This window comes from Corvus brachyrhynchos, unplaced genomic scaffold (genome assembly GCF_000691975.1).
Source record: "Corvus brachyrhynchos isolate BGI_N302 unplaced genomic scaffold, ASM69197v1 scaffold517, whole genome shotgun sequence".
Taxonomy (NCBI): domain Eukaryota; kingdom Metazoa; phylum Chordata; class Aves; order Passeriformes; family Corvidae; genus Corvus; species Corvus brachyrhynchos.
Window position 1 is genome coordinate 143,440 of NW_008238971.1, and position 14,108 is coordinate 157,547.

Consider the following 14,108-nt stretch of genomic DNA (forward strand, 5'->3'; position numbering starts at 1 on the left):
CTGAACAAGTATTGGATGGCTTACAGGAACAATTCAGGGTTGTCTAGACTATTAATGAAGCCTGGCTTGCTACTGACCGCAGCTTGTGCCATCAGACAAGGCTGGCCATGGGCTGTGTTAGATGAGTTAAATATCTCAGACAGATTTGTGGTGCTCTGTGTTTGTAAGTTTGGTTATCTCAGCAGATTGAAATCACTGCCAGCTCCTCAAGATCCTGCACATTCACTTCTGAAAGGCAAATATTTTGCTAAGGGCCTCACTCATTGCTTGCAAATGCAGTATGTTCCTCTGAACTGTAGGCAGGTGTCACAAAGGTAGCAACGTTTTTCCTGCAGGTGAGAAATCCATCACCATTTCTAGATATGTAAATAAAGATGTCATCTCACAGCAACAATTTTCCCTTATGGACACTTTTGGGCTTGGAGTTAGTTTTGCTATAGCCTTGCTCTTACCAGCCCATGCAGCATATCCTGTAACCCCATCAATAAGATTTGCAATTTGTATTTCTCTCTTCTTAATAAAATCTAATGCACAATAAACCACTCTATGAAGAACTTGTTAGAAAGGTAAATCATGCAACTGTTTGTATGTCTGTGTCAGTGGTCAGTCTAAGTAGCTTTTGGAGAGCTGGTTAAGTATGAGGGAAGCCCATGGAGATTGTTAATCTGAAATGTAAGAGACAACCAGAGCACTTTGCAATGACATGGGGGTTGGTTTCTTTTCCCTTGTAGCGGAAACGCCTTGCATCGAATTGTTTGAATAACCCCTTGTTCCTTTCAACGAGAGGTAAGTGTATTTTTAAATGGATATACTACTGTTCTAATGACATGTTAAAAATTTATTCGTAGGATTTCATATGAGTTACTGTTAGGATACCATAGGGCATTACTTTGTGCAATGTCCCTGCATTTTTTAGTATGAAGTGAAAATAGATTGTTTTCCTGCAAGAACAATGGAAAGATAAGGCTAAAGGTCACAATTGTGTAGAAACGGATCCAAAGCCTCTGCAATCAGTGGAAAATCTGATCTCTGGCACTTTAAGCACCATGCAGTGAGAGAACTTATGGAAGAGTGTTGCCAACCCCAAGTGCTTAAAAATATATATGGAAAAATAATTACTATTTTAGGCTTATCATTTGCCTCTTTCCACCAGCTTTAAGAAACTGCTCTCCATCCTCAAGTACTAGAAATTTCCCACACCTTTTGCTTCAATAACAAGTACTGAAAACCACAATTTTTCTGATTCCAAGAGGTGGAGCCATAAATCTAGACCTGATGACCTTGAAGATGCCTTCCAGTCTTGTATTTATAAGAACTTCAAATCTAAAAAATTTAATAGTAAATGTCTTGAGAATTAACAAGTCAGAGGAGCTGTTTGGGGATGCTGATGATTAACTCATGGAAAGAAGTCCATTTCAGGAAAAAATGTGCAACACACAGAAGACAAAGAGTTGGGACATGTGAGATGAAACACAGAGAATGCTGAGTATAGTTTAATTCTCCAGACAAGGCCCAGGTAGTATTTTAGGGAAGAAAGTGAGAAGCTTGAGTTGTATTTCAGAAAAGAAAACAAAGCGAGTAAAGAAATTTGATTCTGTCCTTGTCCTTGTTTTGCCTTTATAACTTACTCTCTACTGAGGTTCATTAGAGGTAAGGGAAGACAGAACTTTTTCTAAGTTAAATATTATTTCAGTATTAGGAGCATTTACAGGGGTAATTATAATTGAGACATGGAGTTTTGACAGTTTTTCAGTATTTGCTTGATCTCGCTGTCAAGTGTCATATTTAGTGCTTGAGATTCACCATTCTGCCTCTGCCTTGACTTCCTGCACCACAGGAGCACTGACTGAAAAGCAGCAGTGCTTCTCTCTACCTTCAAAACTTCATGTGCCAGATGCAGACACTTGGCCTACTTACCATATGCCTCTAATGCATTTGGTCTCAGAGGACAGGAGAGGTTATTACAGGAAACAGTTATGATAGCATGCCTCTTAGCAGGAGGCCAGGCTCATGTGAGCCCCAGTGGAAATAACATTATTCCTGGCTTAGTTTTATCTTCAAAATTAAATTTGTAATTTATTGTTTGTCTTATTTGTTTTTCCCATGTAAACACATGTGAGAAACCAGGACAGAATGGCGTAACAATGCAGCAAGCTGTGCTGCCAGCCCCTTGGTGGGTTTAAGTTAGGGTCTGATATCCCAGACATTCCTTTTGTGACATGTTTCCCATTTTATTTGCAAGGAAGCAGGCAAGTGACAGAGTTCTACTGATTCAGCTGTCTCAGAGCTTCCTGGAAATCAGCAACCTCTCGCCTTAATCATTAATTCCTCTTTGAGTCCTCTATCTTTGCTTTTTCCAGAATCCAGAACATGTGCTGGAGTTCTGCATATTCTAAGAATGTTAAGATGGACTTCTTTATAGCAGAATTCCCCACCTCAGCAAGGGTTTTTTTGGCACCAGCACTGTTTTGCTGGATGTTGTGCAAGCTCTGAGCTGAAGGCAGGTGCTGTCCCAGATTGTTTGGCTCTGCTGTGATGTAGTTCTCCAGCTTCAGTGCAGAGATGGCTACCCCTTCTCTTATAAAGTGCTTCTTTAAAAATATTGTCTTCAGTTTAATTTTTCAGCAAGTAGAAGAGGGAAGGGGACATGTTTAAAGAAGTTTAAAACTCTGTAGCAAAAGTGAGCTGAAAAGACAAATAAACAAACTAGAAAAAAATCCCCATGATGTCCAGGAAACAACTGTCATTTCTGGAAATACAGAAGAGGACAATTCTTGTAAATTTTGTTCAAAATGTCAATTAATCAGGATTCATTTATATGAAAATGTCTTATCTGAAATGAGGTCACATCTTCTGACATATATCATTTGTACAAAAGACTCATCAATTATGAAGCCTCTGTTTATTTGAGTAACATTTATATCCCCTGAGTAATCGTGATGTCATATAGTGGTGGATATTTGGGTGTGTATTTTTGGATATGAAGTAACATCTACAGATTTTTTAAGTGTGATTATTTCTAGAACTCATTGCCAAAGTATACTACGATTCTTGGGAAAACTAGAGAAATTTATGGAAGAAAAAAATCTGTCAAAGACTGTTAAATATAAAAATGAGTGTGCAAGCTCAGGGTTGGGGAAGCACATAAAATGCCAGCATGAGAAGGATGGTTCAGGAATAGAAAGGTTTACTCAGTTCTTGCCCTGTTCTTGCACTCTCTGCAGGAATGGCAGCACTGTGCACTGTTAGCAAAGATCACAGAGATTTACAGCCTGTGGTCCAGGTTAGGGAAAGCTGTTTCTTTATTCTCAAGTTCCTCTTCCTACATGTGTGTGAGGCCTACTCATGTGTACATCTTCACATGTATGCACACATCAGTGTGTAAAACCAACGGCAGGGGACTTCCAGGTGGGTCTGATATGAGGGATCACAATGGGACAGCTATATTCCCATTCTGATGAGAGAGGGAAATGAAGGAGGACAACAGAGAAATATCAGTTTGGTTGTCTCCACTTTAACCCAAAGAAAGGCCTGTCCATTAAGCATTTTTCACTGGGACAGTGTGCTCCAGCCCCTTGCAAGGACCCAAGGGAACAGCTGGAGCTGTGTCAGGGGAGGTTTAGACTGGATATCAAGAAAAGGCTCTTCCCCCAGATGGTGGTGGCGCACTGGACAGGCTCCCCAGGGAATGGTCACAGCCCCAAGGCTGCCACAGCTCCAGGAGATTTTGGACAACGTTCTCAGGCACAGGGTGGGATTGTTGAGGTGTCTGTGCAGGGCCAGGAGCTGGACTCCATGATCCTGATCGGTCCCTTCCAGCTTAGGATATTCTGTGATTCTATGAAATCAGCAGCAAAAATTACAACCAACTGTGCAGTTCCCATAAAGCTCTTAATGTTTTCTGGCTTTTTATTTTTGGACCAAAGTGTGTTGAATTCCACAATTTTTTTTTTTTTTTATGGAAGGCTTGGCCTGCTTTCCAGCAAGCTCTGTTGGTTCTTGTTCATATCAGGTTGTGAATACAAACACTACAGATTCATTCATCCAAAGGTCACTGGTGTTCTGGGCGGTAGCTGTTTGATGAGAAGGAGTTGATGATACCATCAGGCTCACTCCCACAAGGAGCTGACCATTTTGTTCAGGAATCAGCTCAACATTTAAACCTGTGTTTAATGATTAGTCAGAGGCACCTATTTAATACTTCACATTATGTTCAGGGCCAGCCTTTTCAACACCCAGAACACTGAGGTCCTCTAGGAGGACTTTTTGACTACTGGCATGTGGAGAGGAGTTCTGCATGAAAATTTCTGAAAATTTCAAATACCATGACCTTTTAGCATCAGACCTTTGGACATGGGATTCTTGCAAATGTGCATTTTTAATTCTCAAATGCTAATCCTTGCTGTTACATTCTTTCCTGCCAGCATTAATTTTGGCAATGTCCTGATCTCCTATGCCACATCTTGACTAAAATTACTCCCATAGCTGAGAACTAGCAACCGCTGCAGCAATGTATTTTCCACTAATCTGTTTTCTGCCCTTCTTTTATATGCTAGCAAATGAGGATCCATTCTGGAAGGTATGTGTGGCAAAGTTTATGTATTAGCAAGTATCTTTCTCATCACTGTGTATTCAGTGCTTGCTTCTGATTATTGTAGTTACTCTCAAGGTACCTAATTGCAGTATTCTCTTTTCCCACTTAACTAAATCTTAGCGTCCCTAGGCTAGAATTTCAGAGATGAACTCTTGGGCTTTCACATGCAAGGCTTGAGTTTAGTCCCTTTGTTGATTCCACTGACTGAAAAATTACTAGTCCAGATTTGTGGGTTTAATGAAAATTTTATAAGAAAAATGAGTAACTATTCTAGTTTGTAAAGATTAAATCTCCTTACATTGAGGTTAAAATTAAGATCCTTTGAGCAGGTAGTCTAAAGAGTAACATTTTAGAGAGTGATTTTTTGACAGGACTGGTTCAGAATTCAAGATACAAGTCATGAAACTTTTTAATTACTACTCCTAAAAATGAAAATATTCTTTTGGAATTAAAAAACATATAAAATTACTATTCTCCTTCCTGGGAAACCAGCAGGAAATTTTTGATTTTTTATAATGATTCACAAGCCATGAGAGTTTCAAAATCATGTCTCCTTTATTAAAATGCACTTAATTATAAAAAGAGTAATTAATGTTGCCACCAGATTAGCATAGCAATCTACTACATGACATTGTAACTTTGTTGATGAGTCTTAGTTCATGTAATGAATTGCTTCAGACAAAGCACTAATCAGTCTTGTTGGAGAAAGGTTGTCAGCAAGTCTGAGCAGAGAACAATTAGTACCAGGGAGAAAGAGGCCAGAGGAGTTCGCAAAAGAGGGTACATAGCCTAAGGGTGTGCTCCAGCCTCCTGTTTCCCCAGCTACCCTTTGAGGCAATGGGCATGAAACATGGAACTGTGCTTTTTCCCCAGAACCCTTTTCTTGCTTGCTTCCTTCTGCTTAGGGCATGAAGGACAAGTGATCCCCACATTAACTCTGACTCAAGATAGAGCCATGCACGGGGATACATGTGTTGTAGTAACACACTGGCAAAGAAAAAAGTGAAATAATTCCTGTGTCACAAACTGGCTATATTAGTTGACTCTCTCCTGTGTTTCATTAGTTGGGTTTTATGTTTCTGTTTCAATTTATGGAACTTGCTTCTGGCTTTTTTGTTGTTTGTTGCTATCATACATCTATTATTTCTATCTTCTATGTCTGTCAGGGTCCTTTTGACAATTAGATTTCATGTTTGAAGGAGTCTGTCTGCTGCAGTAGAGGCTTTGAATGCTGTATAGAGAGACGTTCTCAATGGATTGACTTTACCCAGGGCATCCTTCTCTTGCAGAACGAGATTCACCACGATGAACACTGCACTGCTTGCAAGCATGGAGTTAACTTGCAGCCCTGTGGCACATGTCCTAGAGCATATCACCTCAACTGCTTGGACCCACCCCTCAAAACTGCCCCCAAAGGGGTCTGGGTCTGCCCAAAGTGCCAACAGAAGGTAAGCTAGATGGAGCATGGAATACCAAGAAGGGAAAATGGGAGACACCTCAAATTTGTGTACCCCTAAACTAATCTAACCTATGGTCATAGCTCAGTGGACTACATTAGATAAAGAAATACTGAGAGGGTTTTAGTGGAGTTAGCAGTATTTATTTCTGGTATTTTCATCATCCTAGAGTTAGAATATACACGGAGTGCTGTAGCTTGCCTAAAATTGCTAAGAATTGTCCTCTTAAAATGTCTCTTCAGTTCTTTCGGCTCCTTTCTTTACAGTAACACCACTAGCATGTAGCCAGACAAAGAATGTAAATCTTAGAGATGACAGAGGCAGTGTCAGAAGGAGACACTGTTCACCAGTGGATCTGAAAGGTGTGAGGAGAAAACTTCCTTTTCTTTAAATCATGTTTGTTACACACAACTGTCCATCACAGTTTTGCTAATCTGTTAGCATAATCTGTTAGTTATATGCTAATCTTTCTAGTTGCAGTGAATAATGCTGATTGCACAAGCAAGAAAAAAATTACTAAAACACTAAGGTGTCACTAAAGTGTAGATTCTGTGCCACAGAGTTCCTTGTGCTTAGCCTTGAGATCACTTTTATGTTCTGAGACAAGGACGCAAGTTCTGGTCCTGCCGCACTGTAAGGCTGGAGCAAACATTAATGTGTGTTTTTTGGAATCCTAACCATTTATTGTTTCCTGGGCTTATAGGTGTTAAAGAAAGATGACAATGTGCCATGGACTGGAACTCTGGCTATTGTTCACTCCTATGTTACTCATAAAACAGGTAGGGGTTAACTCAGCCACTGACAAGGGATTCCCTGCTCATGATGGGCAATGTCATTTGAGTCCTTCTTAGCAGAAATATCAAGGTGATGTTATAATGATGCCAGGTCTGATGGTATAGGTCATAGGGCCGTAAGTGACTGGGGAGAGCAGACTTTTTCTCTCCCCTTCCCTTTGGTCTGCTCCTTTGCCATCTTCTTCCTGTAAGGAAGTTGGGAGTGATCTCTCAGGAACTTCATTCTCTGGAGGAAGCTGTCATCAAAGTGGTGCCTTCTCTGGAACAGGGCTGGAAACAAGATTTTGAGGCAGCATCATTGTTTGTGAGGCACAGTCAAGCTAAGCAGAGCCACGTAATCGGGTGTGTAGCACACTGCCAGACTAGTGTCTCAGACACCACAGCAATACCAGCTTCTAACTGTTTCAGTATTATTTGTATGGCAGCTACTAGGGTCATACGCTGTTTGACAGCTGTGCATTGAGCATTATTCTTTTTTGGTTCCCTGATGCACTCTTACAATAATGCTGTTTGGGGCATTAGATCATATTTGTAAGGAGCTTTACGGAGGTCTGGCACAGTTACAATTGTGCTTTTCTGCCAGAGTCACTATTGCCATTCATGCCCCAAGAGGGGCTGGCCTCTTCTAAATACCATTCACCTCTTTCTTGGAGACCTCCAGGATCACATGTGGTCTAAGGATGAATTTTAATTAATCCTAAAGGTGCACTGTAGCTTTTGGGTTGTCCTGTGTGCTAACCGTTGACATAGACACATGCATAGAATCCCAGAAACATTTAGGTTGGAAAAGACCTCCAAGTTCATTGAGTCCAACCGGTAATTGATCCCACCTTGTCAACCAGCCCAGAGCACTGAGTACCATGTCCAGCCATTCCATGGACACCTCCAGGGATGAGGACTCCACCGCCTCCCTGGGCAGCCCCTTCCAATGCCCGACCACCCTTTTTGTGAAGAAATGCCTGCAAGCAGAAACTCCAGATTTCTGTGGCTGTACCTGCTGACAAAACTCACGATGCAAAATACTGGCTTCTGCTTTCTATCCTCAAGTGCACATTATGTCCTTTTCTTAACCTCTGCATCCTTAACCTTACTGTTCCACAGTCAAAGAAGAAGAGAAGCGAAAGTTGCTAAAGAGAAGCAGTGAGCTGAAGAGTGAGCATAGACAGTTAGAAGAAAAAGATCGACTTCTCAACAATGCAATGAAGGTAAGACACCTGACTGGGGACACAGTCTCCTGAAGAGATGTTTATAAAGAATTTAAGCCCCCCAAAAAATGGTATTTTATGGCTAGAAAATTATTCAAGCTCCCAAGCTATAGATTTTCAAGTATGAATGTGTTTCTCTCTGAGGAAGTACATGTACATTTCCTTTATGCACAAAAGCAAGCCACTCTGGAGTGGCTTTTTGGGGGGGCACTCTGGAGTGGCTTGAGGAGGAGAGATCACTTGAATTCCTGTGGCACACACACAAACAAAACTTCCCAAATAGCCATGGCTGTCTTCCTTGTAGTTGCATCCATAGCTCTGAGCTACCCAATGACTTCAAGGCACTTCCATCCTCTAGGTGAAAAGTTTAGTCACAAGGGTGTCCTCTGCTGGTAGCTGCTTGTCCATTAGTTCAAACCTCTTTATATTTATATAATATAATAAATATAATACTTTATATTAAGTAGAAATAACCATCTTTACTGAATGTTGTAACATCTCTCCATGACTGGAAATGGATTCACAAGTATTTTGTCTCTCCAAACTTACTTCAAAACTAGATGTTGTCTGTTGTCTGGAGGTGTCTCCCACACATATTGTGCCATTCTGGCTGAATGGGCTGAATTCAAAGCCATAATTCCTACCCTTCATGGCTGAAGGAACTGATTTGGGGCTACCTCCCTCCTAAGAGGTAGCTGTTAGTTTGCATGGCAGTCTCAATAAATATTTGACACTTCCTTACTGGAAAAATCAAAGTGGCAGCTGCAGGAGTAACTGGTCACTGCTTGTTTTACCACTCCAGTTATTCAGAGGAGGCATGTTAAAATATTTATCACATAAAACAGAGTGGAAGAAAAAGCAATAACTTATTAAAAGACATCACTCTGGGGAATATTCCCTGTACATGTTTATAGCACTAATGGAACCACACGCATATGTAGTAGGTAGGAGAGTGCAATGGGCTGAGAAATTTGGAAAAAGAAAAGCTGTCAGCTATCAGGTGTGTGTCATGGCTATCAAAATCAGTAAAATTTCTACCTAAGCAGAATCAGGTTCGTTCAGTGGGCAACACTGTCTTATTTAAATGGTAATATCAACCAATGATTATATTTATTGGAAATGTATCCACTTGAAAGGAGAAAATAAATTAAAAGTGTCTCAGCACAGAGCAGTTTCATTCTGACATTTTAACAGAGATTTGTATGAAAAAGAACACTCTCATACACCTGACAGGTGCAATGGTAAAAATCTGAAATTTCATATCTCTAAGCCAACCTCTGAGCAGCTCCACACATTTGCTTTCCAAACAAGTTTATTTTCACGTGAGCATTTCCCAGTTCCCCAGGACTGGAGAATCCCCACCCCTGGGCAATCTGGACCATAGCCAAAGAGGAGCAATCTGCAGACAAGTAATTGGTTTGGTCAGAATCCTGGGCACACTGGGAGAAAGGAAACAGGTTTCAGATATTAGAGACCACTGTCCCCTTCCATCTCACAGACAGACTCAGGGTTTGGGTCTGTTCCTCACAGAAGAATGGGGCGCTGGATGCAGCAGTCTATGGTTGGGAAGGGAAAGGAGAATTACTGATTCTTCCTATCTCTTTTTGGAGAAATGGAAGATTTGGGATGCCTTTGTTTAGGTCCTGCTCTTGTGCCCATTTGCACAGAGGTTTGTATGGAACATTTCAAGTGATCACAGGGTGCAGTTTGGCTACCCCGAGGGACAAAAGCTTTCTTGTGACTGCTGTGGTGTAACAGTTGTGTCTTGGAGCAAAGTTATCTGCCGGAAAAATATTGGTATAATGTTCAGTGAGATTAATGGATCTTCACAGTTCCTATTCCCTGAAATGTGTGGCACATATGAAATGCATCCTGGTGAGGTTCACCCATCAAGCACTTATCAGGGTCCTTTGGTAAGAGTGAGAGACCTGAGGGGTGCCTTCTGTATTTTCAGTAATGCAGCTATTGCACTCCCATGCCAGGCATCTCTGTGGAGTGCAGAAGGCGCTCCTGCCAGGCTGTCTACAGGATGGAGTCGGAAATGTCCTCCAAGTGTGTTTCACCAGGGAAGAATGTTATTCCCTCAGACAGCTGCTGCAATGTGTGCAGTACTGGTGGTTACTCCATTTGTTAAGCTATGGTTTTGCTTTCCCCAAAGGAGAATATTCTTCATTTGAGCAGAATATGCACTCAAGGCACCAAAGGATGTCTGGAGAGATGTTTGACACCACTCTGAATGTATTCTCAGTCTTTCCTTCTCTCTCCCCTTCTCTTTATTTGACAGAAGTGCTTAGAGCTAAAAACCAGCCTGTTGGCCCAGCAGAAAGGGACTCAGTCATCACTGGAACGTCTCAAAACCCTCATTAGACTGATACAAAATGAGCAGATGATTCAGGTTACCATGACGACGACCACCACCACCTCCCTGCTATCCATCCCTTGGATCAAACCCTCCCCTGCCTCCGCTGCCATGCACAAAGCCTTGCAGCCATCACAGGGTAACAACTGACAAAGAGTCGGCTGTGCGAGGTCTAAGGAAGGGGGGACGAGAAACTTTATGCACGTGAGCATAGGAGAGATGAAACTGGAACCAAGACAAGAAGAAGCAATCTCAGTTTTGATACACTTAGAGACTTGCAGACCAGTCAGGCCAATTTGTAGGTCACTGTGGCAGCGGGTTCCCACAGAGCAGGTTGTGCTGCGGTTTTGTATTTGCCAAGACCTTCGGTGCTTATGACATTTTGTTTTGTTGTGTTGGCCTTAATGTATTTATGACTGAGGATGAACAGGAAAAGCATGGCCAATAGGAAGCGGGATAGCCTTTTGTGGTGGCAGACAGGCTTTCTGTTCTAAGCAGAAAGGCGTTAGTAAGGTATTAGAGAAGTAGTTGGGCTGAAAGCTATTTGTGTGTGGGGTATTCAGTGAGATAACCAGAAACTGAGCTACTTAGGACTTGACATGGATTGTTTTCAGAGGAACAAGTTTGGTCCCATTGATTCAGGTGACCTGGAACAGCATCACGGACACTCACAGAGCCTTGGAAACAAAAGATCATTTTTTTCCGTATTATTAGACTTGGGAATTGAAGATATTTAAATAAAGAAACTGTATGAAGTTAGCATTTCTAGTAAAATATTGAAGTATTTTCATGCTGATGCTTCTGTACATGCGTTCTGAAGTATTTAAAAAATACAACTGTAAAACTCCTTTTGCAGGTCCTTTTTACTTATTTTGCTATCAGTGTATTTTTCTCATGGAATTTTTTGTGCAAGGTTTAGCATAAACCATGACAGTGGATATCTTTGAAAGTTTGGGTTTCATTATTTAAAGAGATTATTTTGTGGTTTTCTTTCTTTTTTTTCATTTTGGATTCTTTTTTAAAGAAAAAAGCAAATAAATATTCTGGGGTTTGTTTCTTGTCAGTACAGATAATATGCCAAAAAGATAACTTTACATTTTTTGTACTGCATTTTTATTGTTAAAGGTATGTAACATGATTTAAAATTCTTTTTCTTTTTTTTTTTTCTTGTAGAAATATCTGCTGAAACGGTGCAGGAAAAAAAACTGCCTCAAGGGGTTGTTTCTCAAACTGGAGACTCGAACTTAAGACTTCTGGGGGAGGGACAGGGCATGGAAAATTAAAAGGGTTTGGGGGGATTTTGTTTCTGGAAATTTGCTTCCTTTTTAACATTTTGTTGGATTTTAGCATATTTGGGAAGTGTTTAGCATTAGCCTGAGAAAATCCCAGTTCACCTGCTTGTTTCACTAGCTGGTCTTCCTGATTCTGCAAGGTCCTGCCTGGCCCCCAGGGCCCCTGGAAAAGTGGTGATGGACACCTCAGTTTTCTCAACTGACACTCCCCAGTGCCATTTTTCTGTCTTTTTAAGTTCCCCATCAATTAGCACAACAGGTACTTATGGAAAGCAACCAGAGCAGGACACAAGGCTAGTCTCTCATATCAGCATATCACATGGTGCCGAATAGTTTTTTTGTTTTTAATTTAAAAAATAAACACATGAGGGACTGGCTGTTTCTGTTGCCCATCACTAGGCAGCACATAGTCCCTTCAACCATTTTCACAACTCCGGGAGAAACTGTGCAGTACTATACAAATCTATTTTAATACACAACACTCGATTGAACAAGATTTTTATATTCTTTTATTGATGAACAAAGTGAACTAAGTAAAACACAGTTGTTATACATTGGTTAATGTATGCTAATTATGCATTCTGAGTGGCTTGCAATGTAAATGTTTTTAGGTTTAATGATTTTTTTTTTCCTTCTCAGACAAATTTAAAAAAAAGGAAAAGTGTGGAAGGTTGAATATGTGAAGAATTTCTGAAGAACTGTCTTCAACTGTTAAAAGTAGTTATTTTGAAAAGGGGACTGTCCAGTGGATAGTGTGCATAGAAAAAAAAAGTGTTTGTCTTAAATATGCCAATGTAGTTATACTTCTTTATGATGCATTAAACTTGACTGACAATTTCCTGGCATTGTCATGGTGGTCACTGCTACCGAGGGCCACAGCACGGCCTGCCCAGGGCCCGTTGAGGGACCCCCTCCCTGGCCAGACTCTCTCTGGGGCGGGGGGGGGAAGAGACTGCTGCAGATTTCTCCACCGTGTTCGATTTTCAAACTTAAGCTGCAAGAATGAATACAGTACTTTCTGCTTGCTTTCTACCAGGAAGGTGGCCTCTTCCTTGAGGCCACTGTATCTCCCAGGCAGAGGCACCCTGTCCAGTCCCTTGCTTAGCTTCCCACCTCTTGGAATAATTGCCCATCTGCCAGACCCCTGGGCTTTGCTTTCATACCTGCACTCTCAGGTGCTCTTCAAATGTGTGGTGACCCTATTTTGTAAAGTAATTTATAAATCACTTTATAACTAAAAAGAAAAAAGGAGAGACAGCCCGCACAGGCATTGGCTGGTTTCTGGCTGGTGGAAGGGATGGAACTTCTTCCCAATAAAATTAATCAAATTAAAGCAAAACACTGTCACAGCTACATAAAGCCTGTCACAGTGGCTAGTGCTTATGCAGAGCAGAAACAGAGGTGGGGTTTTCTTGTCAGGGGTAGGGGAAAGGGTATTTTTTTGTCTGGGAGTGTGTTGCCTTGTCTTCACCTCCTGGCAGTATCACCATTTTAATTTCAGGCTGCAATGGGGAGAGGAACTCAGCACTGCACTCCTGCTTCCCCTACAGTTCAGCTGCTCCCTCCTCCCTGCCAGCCCCTGCTACATGAAAGGCAGGCTGATTTTTCCTAATGTTGTTTCCAGTATTAGAAGACACCTCTCCTCCATGCCAGAAAACCCACCAAATCATATGTCATCATCATCATCATCATCATCATCATCATCACTAGTCTGCCACCACCCTAATCTTTAAACTCAGTGCTATGCTAACACACAGGAGCCATTTACAGAGCTCTGCATGTTGCCTTAATAATTAATGCAGTTGCAAGAGAGTGTAGCCTTTAATCTTTGCTAGTAATTTAAATTGCGGTTTTGGTGGAGATTTGCAGGAGCCATGGTAGCCTCCGTGTTCCTTACTGTGGCATGGGCATTGTTTTTGAAAAGAATCGGGAGCTGCAGGGTTCCCAGCCTCCCCTCCCAAGTGAAAGTTATCTTTGTAGCTATGCCAGACTTCACAACTTCAGGGCTCTTTATTTTACCGTGACAGACTGTTTTCTGTGCACAGGACCTTTTCACATGGCATCTTGCAGAGGATCTGCTCTGAAAATAGCCATTTAAATGGTGTGTTGTCTCCAAGCCTGTCAGTTTTGTATTTTGCACCTCTTCAAATGTAATTTCACCTATTCTTCCTCCTTACTGTCTCTTGTCCCTCAGAAATGAGAGGAAAAAGAACACTTCTGTCTGTTGGGAAGTAACACAGAGCAATGCCAGAATGAGCAATTTTTGTGTCAAGATCTCAGATGTTTCAAGGTTTCATACTCTTTAGAGGGAGAAGCCACTAGGACCTAAATGCTCAGAAGTCAAAGTCAAGACCTCTCAATTTTTTTTTTTAGTATTTTGTTTACAATCACAGCAGCAATTTTTGGA

General features: G+C 41.3%; 1 protein-coding gene across 2 annotated transcripts in view; it reads left to right on the plus strand.

Annotated features, from left to right (window-relative positions):
- PHF21B (PHD finger protein 21B) overlaps positions 1-12,540 on the plus strand; it is a 42,349-nt gene extending 29,809 nt beyond the window's left edge. For both annotated transcript variants that reach the window (XM_017738700.1, XM_017738701.1), the window contains 6 exons: positions 732-786; positions 4,557-4,579; positions 5,884-6,042; positions 6,755-6,830; positions 7,947-8,050; positions 10,335-12,540. In XM_017738700.1, coding sequence (XP_017594189.1) covers positions 732-786; positions 4,557-4,579; positions 5,884-6,042; positions 6,755-6,830; positions 7,947-8,050; positions 10,335-10,559 — 642 coding nt within the window. In that variant the 3' untranslated portion in view covers positions 10,560-12,540. The remainder of the gene's footprint in view (positions 1-731; positions 787-4,556; positions 4,580-5,883; positions 6,043-6,754; positions 6,831-7,946; positions 8,051-10,334) is intronic.
- The last annotated feature ends 1,568 nt before the right edge of the window (positions 12,541-14,108 follow it).